The sequence below is a fragment of the Nannospalax galili genome, unplaced genomic scaffold (assembly GCF_000622305.1).
Source record: "Nannospalax galili isolate Female #2095 unplaced genomic scaffold, S.galili_v1.0 scaffold39, whole genome shotgun sequence".
NCBI classification, from domain to species: Eukaryota; Metazoa; Chordata; class Mammalia; order Rodentia; family Spalacidae; genus Nannospalax; species Nannospalax galili.
In genome coordinates this window covers 745,129-762,914 of record NW_008346683.1, presented here as the reverse complement: position 1 = coordinate 762,914, position 17,786 = coordinate 745,129, and the positions used below count along the sequence as shown (strand labels likewise).

At 54.4% G+C, this 17,786-nt stretch overlaps 1 protein-coding gene across 1 annotated transcript; it reads left to right on the top strand.

The window, feature by feature from the left end:
- The first annotated feature begins 242 nt into the window (after positions 1-242).
- Rasd2 (RASD family member 2) lies at positions 243-11,308 on the top strand. The gene is made up of 3 exons (XM_008843089.2): positions 243-826; positions 5,168-5,447; positions 8,857-11,308. The coding sequence occupies exons 2-3, from the start codon at positions 5,177-5,179 to the stop codon at positions 9,384-9,386; spliced, it is 801 nt and encodes a 266-aa protein (XP_008841311.1). The 5' UTR covers positions 243-826; positions 5,168-5,176; the 3' UTR covers positions 9,387-11,308.
- Positions 11,309-17,786: the final 6,478 nt, after the last annotated feature.

The following is a 17,786-nucleotide window of genomic DNA, read 5'->3' as shown; positions in this document are numbered from 1 at the left end:
GGTGGGCGCGGGACGCAGCGGCGGCCGGGGGGGCGCGTGTGGTCAGGGAAGGGGAGGACCCCGTGAGCTCACCCTGCACAGCCGCACGTTGGCCTGCGGGAGAGGCAGAGGGCGGAGCCGGCCACCAAGAAACTTCTCCTCCCCTGGGGAGGGGAGGTGCAGTGCGGGGTGGCGTCGGCTCGGGGCGAACTTGGAGCTGCGGAGCGTCGGGGCGGCGTTCAAGGCTCCCTCCCACACGCGCGCAGCGGAGCGGAGCTTGCGGCGCCTGGCTAGGAGTGAGCAGCTGTGCCTCTCGCGCGGGTCGAGCTGCGGAGCTGCGGGCAGCCGGAGAAGCCCCTCCACCCCGCACCCAGACATCCATTTGGGACCGGGGGAGAAGGTAGCGTAGGTGGCCCGGCGCGCACCCCCCGGAGTCTCCAGGGTCCGCTTCTTCATCCTACCGCCCTTCTCCACCCCCAGCGCGGAGCCCCAGGCGGGGACACCCCGCATCAGACGTTCTCAAGCCTCCGGGCACCTGGCTCAACCAGAGTCCCCCGTGTCGGGGCAGGGCAGGGCCGGCGGTGGCGAGCCGGAGCCCGCCCAGCACCCAGGCCCCGCCGAGCCCTCGGAGCCCACCCATGGGGCCCCGGCTCCGCGCGCCTCTTTTCCCGGCCGCGCCCAGCCCGGCTCGGGGCGTAGCGCGCGGGAGGATCCGTGCGCAGTGACCCCGGAGCCGCCGCAGACGCGGGGAGACTCGGCGGCGGGAGCGGCAGGCAGTTCCCCGCACCTCCAGGCGCTTCCAGGCAGTCCTCCGAGCCGCGCCCGGGGCCCAGCCCGCCGATCCCAGGTAGGAGAAACACCCCAATGGAAGCGGGAAGCTAGCTGGGTGGAGTGGGGCCGCCGGTGCGCGGGAGCATGCCAGCTCCGTGACGCTTGCGTTTCACGACCAGGGGAACTTACACTGACTGCGTACCTACTGTGTGCCAGGGTCGGCCGCGGCTTTACGCAGGGAGAATTAAGCTCTCCGCGAGCCTGGCCTGCATCAGTGTGGTGGCTAGCCCCGGTCCACAACCCAGGGAAGACCGTCTATCTGCTCCATTGGCCTCAGGGAGCTTTCCTGTAGATCACGAGCCAGTCTATTTTAAAAGAGGGAAACCAAAGCACAGAGAGGAAGAGGCACTTACCTTCCCTAAACACAACCTCCTCGCCTGGCAGGACCTCCTATGGGGAGAAAGATCTAGGATCTTTTCCCCACCCAGAGTCCTCTGAGCTTTTGGAGGGTTTCCTGTAAGATTCCCTTGCCAGGAAGGGTTTCCTGGACTCGGCTGGCCAGAGTAAGCCTGGCCTCTGAGCCTGGTTCTCCTGCCCACCTCTGCCACGAGGCCAGGGAACATGAGGAAGGGTGTAGTTGCTCAGGACCTCCTTAGAACTGGGATAAGGCTGGAGAACAGTGGCTAGCTCTGATCCCACTAAGCCTCAGAAGGACAAAATAGGGTCTTTCCAAGTCTTCTGCCCTCTCTCCAGTCTCACTGCCCCTGAAGCAACCAGATGGCCCACAGTTGCCCAGAGAGACTGCTCCAAAGGAAAGAGCCCTGTGTTGTTAAGGCTTCTGGGTGCCTGACCAGCAGCAGCCTGCACTGCTCCAGGGGGTGCTGGGGTTTGTTTCTACCTTGATGTTTAACAGAGGGGTAAACTGAGCCAGGCAGGCCAGTTCGAAGGAGTTGCTAGGGCAATGTGAGGCAGAACTGGTCAGCCAGAACCTGATGGTGCCTGCTTTCCTCCTGAGCTGCCCAGGATAGAGGGTGGCTTTGTGAAACCCCAGAAGGATTCCCTGTAGTGTGGGGGTGGAGACTGAGGACTGCAGCTTGTGTGTCCAAAGAGGCTGGGTGTGCACAGCAGGATCGTGTTGTCACCCAGGCTCTGGGGTATACCCCAGGGCCTCAGCTCCTCCCATCCCTGTTGTTCTTGCCCATCTGATCTGCCCAGCATCCAGCAGACACTGGATGCCAGGGAAGAGGGAAGGTGAGTGACCCACAGCTGCACTGCCCACCAGCTGGCTGCCTGGGGCCTGTGGAGAGTCCTGGGCAGGGTGCCCACCCAAGCTGCCTGGAGGGAAAGAGGGAAGGGGACAGTTGTGTGGACCTCAGGGTCATTCCCTGCCCTGTGCCAGCTGGGGTTTCACTGAGTCAGAGCTGTTTGGAAAAGATTCCAGTTTGGGCCGGTAGAGAGGTAGGGGTGGCTTTTTGGAGAGGTAAGAACCCAGGTTTTGTAGCCAAGCATCTGCTGTGTTGAACGGGGCAAGCAACCCAACCTCTCTGAGCACCACAGTCCCCATCAGTCCCCTGCGTGGGATGCCTCATAAGAATAAGGCACAGCCAGCCTCCATGGTGGGTGCCTGTGAATGGTGGGTGCTGTCCCAGGGGACAGCCTCAGTCCTGTCTTCCAGCAGCAGCTCAGTGTTTCCATTCTGCACCCTCTTCCCTTCAGTCTCTTCTCTGGGATGCTGAGGTTGGATACTAACCTCCTGAGGAAGTTTCGGACCGTCTTCTCACTCTAGAGTCAGTCTGGCTGGGAATGGAACAAGGCAGGCAGGCCCTAAGGCCTCCCTCAGTACTTCCCATGGGGGTGGAGCCACAGAAGCCCTGTCACCTGATGCCAGGTATCCGGGCACCTCACACAGCTCCACGTGTCTAAGGCCATGTGAAGTCTTGGTCTCTGTCAGCCCTTGGGCCCTCTTTTCCCCACCCCTCTCTGATCATCTGTCTCTTATTTCTAATTCCCTGCCTCCTCTGCCTCCCTGCCTCCCTGACTGCCCTGACTCCCTCACTTCTCTCATTCCCAATAACAGCTCATCTGTTTTGGGAAGCCTGGACTGAAGGCTGGGGTCAGGAGGTGATGGACACAGACCCCCATCCCTAGAGACTCCTGACTCCCTCCTTGCCCTCCATCAGAGAGACGTGGCCACCAGCCTTCCTGCAAAAGGATGGCCCCCTTCCTGCAGAAGGACTGGGTGGAATGCCCAGCCTAGGGGATGAGTGCTTACTGCCCTTGGTCTTACAACCTCACCTCTCCTCATGAGTCCACAGTCACACTTGGGGACCTTTAGCAGGACTAAAGGCAGAGTCATTCTCAAGCTCACTCCTTCAGGGATCATTTATTGAGCACCTGCTGTGTACATGGTGTGCAGCTGCATGGGACAGACACAAAGCTTGCTTTAGGTGTGAGTTCAGTGGAGATGTGGGGGCCTTGGGGCTCTGAGCTTTACCAGCCTCCCTCAGGAACCCAGTGGGCAGTTGCCAAGGCCCATAGTGACCTGGGCTGAAAAGCGGGTGTACGATGGGAGGTGCTCCCCACTGCACAGGGCAGACAGCCTGGGCAAGTCCTCCCTGCCAGCACCTCAGCCTCTCTCAGATTTCTTGGTGTCCTCACCACCTACCTTGCTGGTCACTGAGGGATGGAGCAGGTGTATGCCTGGCACTTAGAGCATGGTGACATATATTAACTGCAAGGCAAATGTCAGAGGCATTATTGTTCTATACTTAGCACAACTTGGCACACGCCTAGGCTTGGCCTGGGAGCCATCATTCCAGTGCCAGACCTGGGGTCTGCAGTGTGCTGAGCCGGCCCATTGTGTGTATCTCTGCCATTCATTCTTGGAGGTCATGTTGTGGGCTGGAGGCTGGGAGCGTTTACGCCATGGAAATGAACAAAGGCTACCAAGCAGGGCTTTTATGAAAGGTATTTGTGAGAGCGGGTCACCGCACAGGGCCTCGGGCACGCAGGCTTGAGCAGAGTGGAACATGTACCAGGAGACTTGACCCAGGATGTCACCCCCCTCCCACTAGTGGCCAGCTCAAACCCTGGCCCCATGACAGGCTAAGAACAATGTCAGGGAGTGCACAGAGAGGGCCCAGGAGGCTGTGGGCCTGAGTCTTAGTTTGTAGCATCTTTGTGTGAATTGAGGAACAGGGTCTGTTCTGAACAGACAAGCTACACGAGGCACCCCCTGCTCTGGGATGCAGCCCCCACTTGCCTCCCCAGGGCATACTTTGTACAGAGCCCAGCCTGCACAGCTTGCAGTGGCCAGCCATGGGCACCAGTGTTTCAGCAGGCCTGTATCCATTTCAGTTCTGGGGTTAGCAGGCTCTCCTGTGTATGTGTGTGGGGTGAGGGTAGGGGCCTCACTGGGAAGAAAGGATCAGGGACATCTTTAGATGGTGGTATTTGGGCCAACCCTTGTAGTGAGAAGGAAGTGGGGGTGTTCTAGGGAGGGCTGTCAGGAGCACAGGCGTGGAAACAGAGCTCAGGCTGACCTAGTCCTGGGGACCCTAGGGTGCCTAGATAGCAGAGGCTGAGAACAGCCTTCTGGTAAGCCTGTAGGAGCCTATAGGGGCAATTTGCATATCTCCGCTGAGCATCTGGAGCCTGGGTCTGCTTTACCTCTCTATGAGGCTACAGGCTCCTATAGAAAGTTCTAGGTTTTCCTCAGAACCTCAGCCCTTGACGTCATGAAGAAACTTGAGCTAACTCCCCCATCGCCCCCCCCCCGCCTCTCCCACCACCACCTTAAGCTCAGTTTGCAGGAAGGAAAAAGTTCCTGAGCAGAGCACACGCAACTGGTGTCCTGAGGCAAACTTTGGGTCCAGGGTGGATTCTGGGAGGCAGCTGAGGCCTTGGCAGGGAGGTGGCCTGGACTAGGTAGGCCCTTCCCTCCTTCCTAGGAGGGCTGCAGAGCCATGGCACCCTTGGGTTTAAGAAATGCAGACTGAGAACTGAGCCTGTTCCAGACTCTGGCTCCAGGGCAGATGAGGGGTGGGGAGTGTGCACTCCAAGGGAAGGCTGCCCCCTAGTGGCAGTTATCACTTTAGCAATTTCAGCTGAGGACCCCTGAGGAGCTGGGGAATAGCGCTCAGAGGTGAAGCTCCCTGCCCCAGGTGAGCAGTCCTCATAAAGCATGATTGTAACCCCACAGTTTGTCCTGTGCTCAAGTAAGGACAGGTAAGCAAACCAGTGATCAAGAAGGGAAAAAGTCGGAGGCTGTAATTGAATGAGTGAATGAGAGAGGGAGTGACTCCAACTCTAAGGTCCCTAAAGAATCTCAGCCAGGAAGCCAAGACTTAGGGCCACAGGCAGAGGGAAGGCAGAGGCAAGGGGTCCCCTGACGCTGCTCCCCTCACTTCTGTCACAGCCCCGAGCCATGATGAAGACCTTGTCCACCGGGAACTGCACGCTCAGCGTGCCTGCCAAGAACTCCTACCGCATGGTGGTGCTGGGTGCCTCCCGAGTGGGCAAGAGCTCCATCGTCTCTCGCTTTCTCAATGGCCGCTTCGAAGACCAGTACACGCCCACCATTGAGGACTTCCACCGCAAGGTATACAACATCCGTGGGGACATGTACCAGCTGGACATCCTGGACACCTCTGGCAACCACCCGTTCCCTGCCATGCGCCGGCTGTCCATCCTCACAGGTGAGTCACAAGCTGTGGGAGAGGCAATGACAGGGACAGGACAGCTGACCTGCACTCCTGTCCACCCGAGACGGGAGGAGCGCGTATTCAGGGCAATTGCTCCTTGGCTCACAGCTTCTAGATCAGGAACAGCAATGGCTGACACTTTCCAAGGTCCCTCACTTAGAGTTTGGCATGTGTTTGTTTAACCTTCACAACTCGCCTAGGAGATAGGTGTTTGTCTGCTTCAGGGGAAACTGAAGCAGAAGGATCAAGTAAGTAACTTCCTCCAGATGATTGCTACTGAGCTGCCCACCCTGTGACCTCCACAGTGTGTGGAGGAGGACAGGATTGTGGGTCATCAGGGGCCTCCTGGTGATCTGGTGCTGGCTGTCATTTTATTCCTTGAGACCAGTCAGTGTGACAGCTAAGAGGGCAGGCTCCCAAGTCCTGCTCCCTGGGGCCAGCCGGATGCAGGTTCTGCTGCCTCCTGGTTTTGGCAAACCCGGGAGGTGAGTGACTTTATGTCTGTGTGAGCTGCACTAAAATCAAAGGGCTTCCTCAGCCGAAAGTGAGTGCCTTGTAAACACTGGTCTTCCACTGAGCCGGTCTCTAGTGTGCCCACTGTGGGCTATAGCCATGTCCCTCTCATCGCTAAAAAGAGATAAGGGAAAGACTGTAGCCATCAGGAGAACAGCCCCCAAGAGATGACTCAGTCGGGAAAGTGCATGCTATATAAGTATGAGAATCTGAGTTTGAGTTCTGACATCCCCACAAAAAACCAGATGTAATGGCGTGTGCCTGTAATCCTAGCACTGGGGAGGCAGAGACGGGAATCCTTGGGGCTTGCTGGTCAGCCAGCCCAGTCTAATCGACAAGCTCCCAGTCAGCGAGAGACTGTCTCAAAAAACAAGGTGGATGGTGGCTGAGGAACAGCACCAGAGGATGGCCTCTCACTGGCGCATGTGTGCACGCGTGTGAGCACACATGCGCGCGTGCACACACACACAATAACAGTGAAAAAACCCTATCTCCACATCGAGACACTTCCACAGCAAGAACCCCACGCCATGCCCACCCTTCTTGCCACACTTGGACTGAGATAGGTTTACAGTAGGCTCCCCTCAACCACGGGGTTTCCTCCTCAGGCCACTCTCTCTGACCCAGGCTGCTCTCAGGGTCCCCACCAGAGAGGAATTCAGAGTGGGTCTGAGTTCCAGTCCTAGCCCTGTCTCTGTAGCTGAGTGGTGTCACTTGTCAGTGTTGGTATGACTTTGTTCCCTGGGTGGCTGTGAGGACAGGAAAGTTTGTGGGTGTCTCCCTGCTCATGTCGGGGGTCACATAGCTGGCAGCTCCTGTCTGGGAGGAGACTGGATGTCCACTGAGAGAAGTATGTGAATTTCAGTGCTACGTTTCAATTATTCCGGTAATATGTGGACATACCTTCTCTCAGATGCTGGTCATTAGGCCTCAGCCTTGGGATCATGCCTCTTATTCCAGTCCCTTTTGTCCCCGTAGCAGTGGCCACCGCATCCCCAGCCAGTACTAGCACATTGACATTCATTCCATATCCCACAAAGGTGTGCACTTTTGTCTGTTTTCCTCACACTGCCATTCTGAGCACATCTGTCTGTGGCTCTGCGCTATCCCCAGCCCAGGCCAGGCCTCATCTTCCAGTCTGGTGCTGGGCTCAGGAAATGCTTGGAGCCACGTATTCCTGCCAGCTCTCCCTGCAGCTGCTGGCCAGCCGGGCAGGCTCTACTTGCCTGGTATCTGCAGTCTCAAATTTGAACACTTGGAGGCTGTAAGTCCTTAGGGGCTGGGATTAGCCTAACGGGACAGAACGAGGTTTGGCAGCCAGAGCAGGAGTGGTTGGCAGGCAGAGTTGGTCTTGATGGTGCCTTTCAAACAGCCCTGTGTCATTCCCACTGTCCCAGCCCCTCACCAACCTCACTGAAGACCAGTATGTGAAAGGCCCCAGGGGACACGTGATGGACTGGGAAGGATACTGTGCTCCTGAGCCCTGTCCCCAGCTCACCCTGGGTGTGTACCACTGTGGGGGATCAACAGCATCGTTCTGAAGTCTAGAGAGAGGAAGAGAGGAAATAGCCATCCTGCCAGAAGCTGGGATCCCTGGCTGGACCCCATGGCCTGCTCCCTACCCATAAGTCTGTGTTCTCAGACCTGCACGTAGGGATTAAGAGTTGAGGGAAAGGCAAGGGGGAGGGGCTTAGAGGTTGAGCTTCCCACCCCTGTGGTAACTGACCTGGAAATGGGGGTAGAGACAGGCTTCTATACCTGCCACCCTTCCAGGTATGTCAGACTCAGGGCCCCCTCAGTGGGTTACAGTGGATGTTGTGTGGGCATGACAGGCCATGATCCTGTACTTACCCCATGATTTGCTCTAGAAACAGCATATCCTGTGTGCCAGGCATGGACCAGGTGAGGCCCAAATGAGGTTGAGTCTTGGCTTGGCTCTGAGCTGGGTGACCTTGGGCAGGTTGCTTGCCCTTTTCTGAGCCTTAATCGGCTCATCTATAATAGGAAAGTAATAAAATCCTCCCCGTGGAGTTAGGAGGTACTGAGGAGACAGCAGGTGTGCTCAATGCCCTGTTCCCAGCAGGTGCCTGTTCTTGTGAGCATTATTGATGTCTGACATGGCAGAGCACATGCCACCCTGCGTGCATTATCTCTAATCACCCTCCTGCAAGGCGACTTCATTCACATGATGCAAGAGGGAAAGTTGATGAGTGCAGGGCTTGCATAACCCCCAGTTCCCTCAAGGTCACACAGCTGCAAAGTCAAGGTAAGACACAAACTCAGGCCCAGTTGATACAGGCATCCTCTAACATGAGCCACTAGTGTGTGCTGAGTTCCCACTGTGGGGTGAGATGCTGGTGCAGACTGGGAATGTGCACTAAGCAAGACCAGCTCTACCCCCATGTTCACAAGAATTCTGAAAGCTACTCATTTTTTATTTTTTATTTTTGGTCTTTTTGAGGCAGGGTCTCCCTGTAGCTCTCTGGACTGGAACTCACAGTTGAAACCGGTTGGTCTCAATCTCACAGAAATCCTCCTGCCTCTGCCTCCCAAGTGCTGGGACTAAAGGCATGTGCCACCATGCCCCGCTCTATAAGAGTCATTTTAACATCAGCTGTGCAAGTCTATAGGGCTGACTGGACCTTCTCCAGTCCTGCAAGGAAGCCCGAGGGGAAATGACCTATCTGGCCCGGCTGTGTGTAACCTCTGACTAAAACATTTAGTCTCTCTGAGCCTCAGCTTCCCACTCTGGCAAGTGGGGACATTGACAGTCGTTCTGAAGAGTTGCCCAGTCAGGGCTAGCTGGGTTCCTAAGTGGCAGCTGGTGGAAACCATGCTCGGTGGCGCAGGATCTGCATGGGGCACTCACTGACTGCCTTGCTCTCCCCAGGAGATGTCTTCATCCTGGTGTTCAGCCTGGATAACCGGGAGTCCTTTGACGAGGTGAAGCGTCTCCAAAAGCAGATCCTGGAGGTCAAGTCCTGCCTGAAGAACAAGACCAAGGAGGCGGCAGAGCTGCCCATGGTAATCTGTGGCAACAAGAACGACCATAGTGAGCTGTGCCGCCAGGTCCCCACCACTGAGGCGGAGCTGCTGGTGTCGGGGGATGAGAACTGTGCCTACTTCGAGGTGTCAGCAAAGAAGAACACGAACGTGGATGAGATGTTCTATGTACTGTTCAGCATGGCCAAGCTGCCCCACGAGATGAGCCCTGCACTGCACCGCAAGATCTCCGTGCAGTACGGTGACGCCTTCCACCCCCGACCCTTCTGCATGCGTCGCACCAAGGACTCAGGTGCCTACGGCATGGTCTCGCCCTTTGCGCGCCGTCCCAGCGTCAACAGTGACCTCAAGTACATCAAGGCCAAGGTCCTCCGGGAGGGCCAGGCCCGAGAGAGGGACAAATGCAGCATCCAGTGAGGGGCAGGGACGTCGGGGAGGGGGCCCGGGCAGTGCCTTAAGGGAGGTGGCTGTGGATGCCCGCTGCGTGCATTCCACAGGGCCCTGAGACCCAAAGCCCTGCCTGTTAGTTATCCTGCCTCCTTGCTGCTTCCCTCGTGTACGTGGCTCCTTTGTGGGAGGACTGGGGAGAGGCTGGGGATGTGTCAACACTCACATCAGAGACCCTAGTTAGAGCTTTCCCTGTCCTTGGGGTGGAAGGAACTTGGATGCCAGAGAGAGGCCAGGAGTCCTGCATCAAACAGAGCTGCCTGGGCATGTCACAGGATGAAAACACTCGAGCCAGATGCCCCGGCCAGATGCACTTGGCGGCCTCTGCTCCCTCAGCGTGGACCAGCTTGGTCTCCATGCTGCGGGGGACCCCCTTCCTGGGCCTTCAGCACCTGCCCTCCCACCCAGCTGTGTGCATCCACCCTCTAACTTGGCCCCTGCTGCCCAGACATCGAGCCAGTGGTGTGTGTGTGTGTGTGTGTGTGTGTGTGGGTGGTTTGGGGTGGCCATGCCCCTCAGACCACTCTATCCCTGCCCTGCTCCCTGGCACCTCCATGTGACGGCACTTATTTTGAAGCTGCTGTCATGTTCGCAGTAGACAGGAAGTCCTTGTATTGTAGGAGTTCAGTGACCCATCGTTGGCCAGGCTCCCCAGGTGAGATCACTGCTCCAGGTGGGGCCCCCTTCCTGCCTGCCCCTACATAGGGCCGTGCAAACACTGGCACAGTGTGGGCAGGTAGGCCACCTCTCCTACTCCCAAGAGGGGAGAATTGGGGCTGGGAGGGATGACTCCCCAAGTCCTACCCACCCCCTAGCTAGTTCAGGACAGAGCTCTGTATAGAGCCCCCTTCTTGGTGTTTCTCAAGCATCAACTGAACACCTGAGTGCTGGATCCCCTGTATACTGGGCAACAAAGAAGGCAAAGGACCCATATGTCCCCAGCTATGACTGTCCACCCCAGGGTACCCCACTGCCATCTGTGTACACAGCTGTTGGAGGAGGAGCAGCTGGGAGCCAGAGCTGAGCCCTGAAGAGGTTGGCAGGAAGACTCATGGGGGACTTTTTCTAGTGCTCGGTGTGCTGAGTACCTCTCACCCCAGCTTGGGGAAGGGGCTGTGATCCTGAAAACCAAAGGCCCTTGTCATCAGCTCTTAAATACATTTGTGCTTTTGTTCCCTTAAAAAAAAAAAAAAAGTACTGATCTGGGCTGGTGGGATGGCTCAGTAACTAAAGGTGCCTGCTGTCAAGCCTTTCCACCCAAGTTCGAGTCCTAGGACCCACAAAGTGGAAGGAGAGAACTAACTTCCATAAATTATATTCTGACCTCCACATGTGCACCGTGGTATGCGCACATACATGCACTCATGCATACACAAAAAGTAACAATGCTAAGGGTCACAAGAAACCATAGTAATCCTCTAGTGCATTTCCTAAAGGCCCAGAGAGGGTGAGTGATTAGCCCCAGGTCATACTGCAAGCAGGGCCGCCCTGGGCCTTCCACACATACCATGCTGTGCCCCCTCTTGGAGATGCTTCCAGGTCTGGGGACTTGCAGGGCTTTGGCCTGTGTTACCCACAGGTCCCCCAGAGCTGTTACTGAGGGTTCCTGTGGATGCCGTGTACATCATCCTGAACTCCCAGACAAACCTCTGTTCCAGCTCTGCACACTGCAGTCAAGACCTGGCCCCGCCTGTGTCCGCACCTCAACACCTGCTGCTCAGCACAGCTGCTCCATCACCCGCTTCTGTCCCCTAGCTGCCCTACTTCCCCAGCACCAACCCTCAGAGCACACCAGGTACTTGTCCAGATAGGCGTGTGGCCTGCTACCATCCAGTCACCCCCCATTGCCCGGATCTTTGTGTGCACTATCAATTAAAGTGGGTTTGTTAGCAGCTGTGCCTTTGACGTATTTCCTGTATTTCCACGGGAGGGGGTCTCTCCCCGAGCTGAAGCTGGCCTCCCCAGCACATTCTCCCAGAGCCCTCACCCTGCATAAGCATCTCTGTGTTCAAGTACAAATGTCGGGGGATTAACTCCACTAAGAAAGTGGTGCCTGCCCCAGTCCTGGGCCTGCTGGACTGCACATCCTGAGTGGTGACTGGAGACAGTATAGTCCTTAGCTTATCAAGTCCCCTTGTGAGGTCTCTGTCCTTTAGAGCAGTGATGTCTCCAGGGGATAATGAATGATGATGAGCAATGTCGGAAACGATTATTATCAAGACTAGTTGGGGAGTCTGGCACTGTGGTATGTGCCTGTTGTCCTGGCTACTTGAGAGGCTGAAGCAGGAAGATCGCTGGAGTTCACGGGTTCAAGTCCTGCCTGGTAATGTGAGACCACTGTCTCTAAATGAAAAAGATGGGGTTGTTCCTGGCCTCTGCTGTGTGGCAGCAACAGTGCTACATGTCACCCTCCAAGGCTTGGAATATATACCACTCACCACTGAAGGGCAGTCCCCATGGGATGCTGGGAAGCCTCACTTATAAAAGCCCAACCTTGGCTGGGCATAGTGGCACACACCTTTAATCCCAGCACTCAGGAGGCAGAGGCAGGGGTATTTCCGTGAGTTCAAGGCCAGCCTGGTCTACATAGTGAGTTCCAGGACAGGTGGGGCTACAGGGAGACCCTGTCTCAAAAAGATCAAAAATTTAAAAAACCCAACTTTGAGGCGTGTTTATCTGTGCGTGCTAACACAGTTTTTTGAATGACCCTCAGTAAACAGGGATGCCAGGCCCCAAGGGACCCCCACATGTGCTTCATATGTCCAAGTTCCCCTCCTTGGACAGAGGGAAGGACAAGGAGGTGGCTGCTGCCGCCCCACCTAAGCACCTTCCTGGCCACCTGCACTAGATGCCTCCTCATGGCACTGTGTTCTGTGATGAGCTGAGCAGAGTTCAGCCTCCTGCCTGAGAAGCACAGCTGACATGCAGGTGGCTTCTGGACCCTGACCCCTGCATGGGTGGGGATGGGACTTTGCATCTAGGAGAAAGGTGTTTTCTGAGCTGTAGGTGCCCGAGAGCACAGAAGAGTGTGAGGCTTACAGAGGTCAGAGAGCAGAAGGAGGACCATGCCCACGGGGCTAGAAACCCAGTGAGGTCACAACCCCTACAGTGACACTCATAAGCAAAGTGGGTGAGACCGTGTTGGGATGTGGGGAGAGTGCCCTGCCTCTGCCTATCTGGATCCAACTTCTCTTAAGTCCTTGGCTATACGTGCTATAGGTCTGAGTGTGGCATAAGTCTCTTGGGCACTTTCTAGGTCCTCTCTTTTGTAGACTGAGACATGGAAGTGATACTTCCTGGTACAGCTGTCATTGTCTCTCCTGCCCCATAGGGAGAACTGAATAAGAAAGCACTGGTTGGGACTGGAGAGATGGCTCAGTGGTTAAGAGTACTGGCTGCACTTGCAGAGGCCCTGGGTTCAGTTTCCAGTACCCACATGTTGGTCCCCAGCACCTACATGGTGGCTAACAACCATCTTTAATTCTAGTTCCAGAGGATCCAACACCCTTTCCTGGCCTCTCTGGGCATTGCATGTATGTGTGCACCTACATACACGCAGGCAAAACACCCATACACATAAAGTAAAACTAAGTTTAAAAGAATTTAACTGAAAGCCCTGGTGCATTGGAAGGTACTCTCCCAGTTCTGTCCTGTTAGAACCTGGCTCATTGCCACCACCTGCTTCTCCATGTGGGACTTCAGGTAAGCCATGTCCCCACAAAGACCATCTGCAAACAGGTGGTAGGCAGAGCCCAGCTGGGCTAGATGCCCAGAGAACAGTCCTTCCAGTTCTGACCTCTGAAAGAAGGAACGAATACTCCCATTGCATAATGCAGAACAGGCAAGCTCAGGCCTCTCCCCTCCTCCCTGCTCCTCCTCCACCCCTCCTCCCTCATCCCTCCTTCATGCTCCCACAGTTCCTGTCCTAGAATGAGGTTAACAGCCAGAGGCTGGGGCTGCAGCAGAGGAAGACTTTCCCTGTAAATGTCTTAGCTCAGGCCTGAGCTTTGGAATGAGGTTTTAGATTGCCCTCATGGAGAGACTGAGGCTGGCCCCAGAGCCCAATGACCAGTTAAATCCCCTGACCTCTGAAATAAGCTCTGGGAATCTGGTTCCAGAGAAGCCTGCACTCTGAACTCAGTACTTGTCTGTTCCGCCTCTCTGAACCTGTCGCTTACTCAAAAGAAAAGCTTCAGCTTGCATCATGTTCAGCCAGCAGCTCAGCAGCAAAGGCTGCTGGGAGTCGGGGGAGGGAAAGGCACCTGACCTTTGCTGAAGACCTACTATGCACCAAGCACATGCTACTCTTTGACCTGCATCTTCTCACTGGATCTTTCAGGTACAACGGAGTGGAAGGACCATGCATCCCTTAAAAAAATTTATGTGTGTATGTATGTATGTATGTATGTATGTATGTATGTATATAAATGCACCAATGCATGTAATGCCTGAGGAAGTCAAAAAGAGGGTGTCAGATCTCCTGGAACTGGAACTATGGATGGTTGTTAACCTATATGTGGGTCCTGAGAACTGAATCCAGGTCCTCTGGAGGTGCAGCCAGTGCGTTTAACTGCTAAGCTATCTCTCCAGCCCCATAAATCCCTTTCTAGATGTGGAACAGACTCGGAGAGGTAGGGTCACTTGCCAGAGATCACACAGCAAATCATCAGGAAACCATCTGATTCCAAAGCAGTTTGTTCTCCAGGATTTTTATACCTGAGAGGCTAAGGGTCTGCTCTCTGGAGGGAGGTTGGCAGGTGGGGCAGCAGGGAAAGGCCGCTGTCTCAGCCATTCAGGCAGTGCCTGGGCTTCTCCCATCCTTAGGCTCTTCCTCATCATTTGTGTGGCCAATGCCATGCTCAGGTTTGACTGGAGAGACAGGGAAGGGAACACTGAAGACAAAGGCAAACGCGTCCCCGTGTGGACTCACTCACACTTCTGTGCAAGGCCCTGGCTATGTGGCGCTCCTGTACATAAGCAGGGCTGTGGAAGTGTGTCTTTGCTAAAGGGCCCAAATCTGTAGTTATGTTTCAATGTGGAGGAGGCCAGAGGCCTGGCTGACCTACCTGCCATTCTCCAGTGCTCTGCACAGTGTGAGCTCCAAGCTTCACTTAGACCCATAGTCAGACAGTGGCCCCATCCCCTGTGGCTTCTTTTTTAAAAATTTATATTCACGCCGGGAGTGGTGGCGCACGCCTTTAATCCTAGCACTCAAGGCGGATCTCTGTGAGTTCAAGGCCAGCCTGGTCTACATAGTGAGTTCCAGGCCAGCTGGGGCTACAGGGAAACCCTGTCTCAAAAAAGGACCAAAGAAAAAAAATTTATATTCGTTATGAGTTGGGGGTGGCTTGTCACAGCACATGTGTGGAAGTCAGAGGACAACTTTGTAGGCTTGCAAGGCAAGCACCTTTACTCACTGAGCCATCTCACTGGTCCCTTGTTTGCATGCATGTGCGTGTGTGTGTGTGTGTGTGTGTGTAGTCAGAGGACAGTCTCAGGTCTCACTTCTCAGGCACCATCCACCTTGTTTTGGGAACAGGGTATCTCATTGGCTCAGAGCTCACCAAGTAGGCTAGCCTGGCCAGCTTTTGAGACTCAGGATCAGCCACCTCCCCATCACTGAGATTGCAAGTGTTCACCCCCTCTTTTTTCAATGTGGGTTCTAAGGATTGAACTCAGAGTCTCATACTTGCATGACAAGCCCTTTAACTGATGAGTTATCACCCCAGTCTCTACATTGATTTTTAAAATGATATGAAAATATTGTAATAGCTCAGTCCTAAGGAATTTTTTTGCCTCCTCTAAACTTTTGCACCCATGGCAGCCATCCCCCATGCTTCCCCTGATCTTGGCCCTGGATCCTTTGTTGTTTCTCCATGATTCAGGTTATTCTTCTGTAAAGTAGAGAAATGACATTGGCAAACCATTGGATGGTTATGAAGATTCAATACCTGTAAAATGCTTAGTTTATGGGCCAGGCACGGTGATACTCACCTTTAATCCCAGCACTCAGGAAGCAGAGGAAGGTGGATCTCTGTGAGATCGAGGCTAGCCTGGTCCACATAGTGAGTTCCACTCCAACTGGGGCTACAGAGACCCTGTCTTAACAAAACAAAACAAAAGCCCCCAAATCAAAAAACAAAAAATGCTTAGCTTGTACTCAGCACCAGGGGTGAGATTCAGGCCCACCTAGGGTGGGCAGTGGCCCCAACAGGGCCCACACCTGGCCAGCATCAGCTCTGGCAGTACACTCTGTGTTAGGTGGCCGTATACACACCGCACCATCTCAGAGCCTCTGTTTCTTTCCAAAGGGTCTGGCATTAGTCAAAGGGCCTGGTGACTTCTAAGAAGGCTGGGGCAGCTGAGCCAGGCAGGCACTTCTGAGAAGCCTTTGTCATGCCCTCTAGGGCCACTAGCTTTATGCTGAGGACAGGAGGCCAGTCCCCAAGAGAGAACAATCTCAGCTTTCCAAGGTTTTCATAAGATCTTAAACCTGAAGTAGAAAGGCCTCAATCTGTTTTTATCCAGGAGAAAGGAGCAGGGTGGCTGCAGCCTGGGGTGGAGTCACAGGAAGCAGTCAATGGTCACCCCATACTCCTAGTTCTCCTGCTACAGAATGGAGGTAGAGGCAAGGGACAGGCCGATGCTCAGTGAGGGGAGTCACTGATCATACAGGCAGGTAACCATCCTCCTGGCCCCCTCTGAAAGCTGAATCTCACCCTGGGGGGGATCAGATTATTCTAAATATAAATGTTATTATACTTAATATAAAAGCTCTTAGCTCGGCACGGAGACTGTTGTCAGCTTTCAATATAGATGAATCATTAAAATACTATTATTAATAATTTCCATACATTTGCAGGCTCAGCTCCTCTAGCTCTCCCTGATTTTCTTTCAATACTTACAATTACTGGAGATCCTTGCTATTCACCAGAAAGAAGGCGGAGATCTGTGGGATCCCACACTGGGAGGCTGGCCAGCACAGGGTAGTGCTCTAGAAGCGGCAGATGTTGCCCGAAGTATGAAGCTTCGTCCTGGACTGCAGAGGCTCTAAGGCTGAGCCCAGAGCTGCCTCCCAAGTAAGGCACATGCCTCTCCTGGCTTACCAACCCCACTGGAGGCTCACTGTCCATTTGTGTGGCTCTAGGTGATAACTAGGGCTGGGGTGGTGTCCTTTTCAGTTGCATAACCAAGTCAGGACAAATTACACTTGCCTCTCTCATATACTGATATTCTCTGTGTGTCTCTCTGTGTCTGTAGCCCCAGCTGGCTTGGAGCTCACTATGTAGACTAGGCTGACCTTGATCTCACAGAGATCCGCCTGCTTTTGCTTCCCTGGGATTAAAGGGGTGCACTACCACGCCTGACCAGATTCTTTTTTAAAAATTTTGTGTTTTCTTTCTGTGTATATGTATGTGCACGTATGTGTGTATGGACGTGTGTGTGTAGGCCAAAGATTGATGGTGGATGTCTTTCTCAATTTCTCTTTACCTTACACACGTGTGTAGGTGCCTTCAGAGGCCAGAAGAAAGCATCACATCCCCTGGAACTGGACTTATAGGTGATGTGGGTTCTGGAAACCAAACTCCAGTCTTCTGCAAGAGCAGCAAGTGCTCTTAACTGAGGGGCCATCTCTTCAGCCCTACCTTATTTTTTGAGGCTCTTTCACTGAACTTCCAGCTCATAGACTTAGCCAGGCTGGCTGGCCAGTGAGCTCCAGGGATCTTCCCATTTCTACCTTTCCAGCCTGGGATTACAAGCGTGCACTGCCAAGCCTGGCTTTTACAAGTACTTGGGATCTGAACTCAGGTCCCCATGCTTGCATGGCAAGCATTTTACTGACTGAGCCATCCTCCCCAGCCCCTCCTGATTCCCTTTTACTGACCACAAGTAGCAAGGGCTCAGATGTCTTCTTGGGTTTCTTTTGAGGCTGTTTTCCAGAAGGAACTGTTTTTCTCTGGGTGATTGGCTAGGCTCACCCACTAGCACAGTTCTGCACTGATAATTTTGCCCCAGCAAAATCAGAAATGATTACAGTCATGAGCCCGTGGGTCACTTGAAACAAGCCAGGACTGCATGGCAAGTCCTCAGTGACCAGGCTTTCCTGGATCTTCCCATCTGCCTCTCCTTACTCCTTACAAAGGCAGCCTTAGGTCTCCTCATGGTCCACACACACACGCGCACACACACACACACTCACTCACACACATACAGACACAGAAACATGCACGTGCCCCCCAAAGGCAAGTGGGGGTAGGCTCTCAGAGGCATGTGCATTTGCATGTGTACACACCAAGGTACACAAATGTACAGGTGTACCTGCATATGGACATATTCATACAGGCATGTACACATCTACCAGCACACATG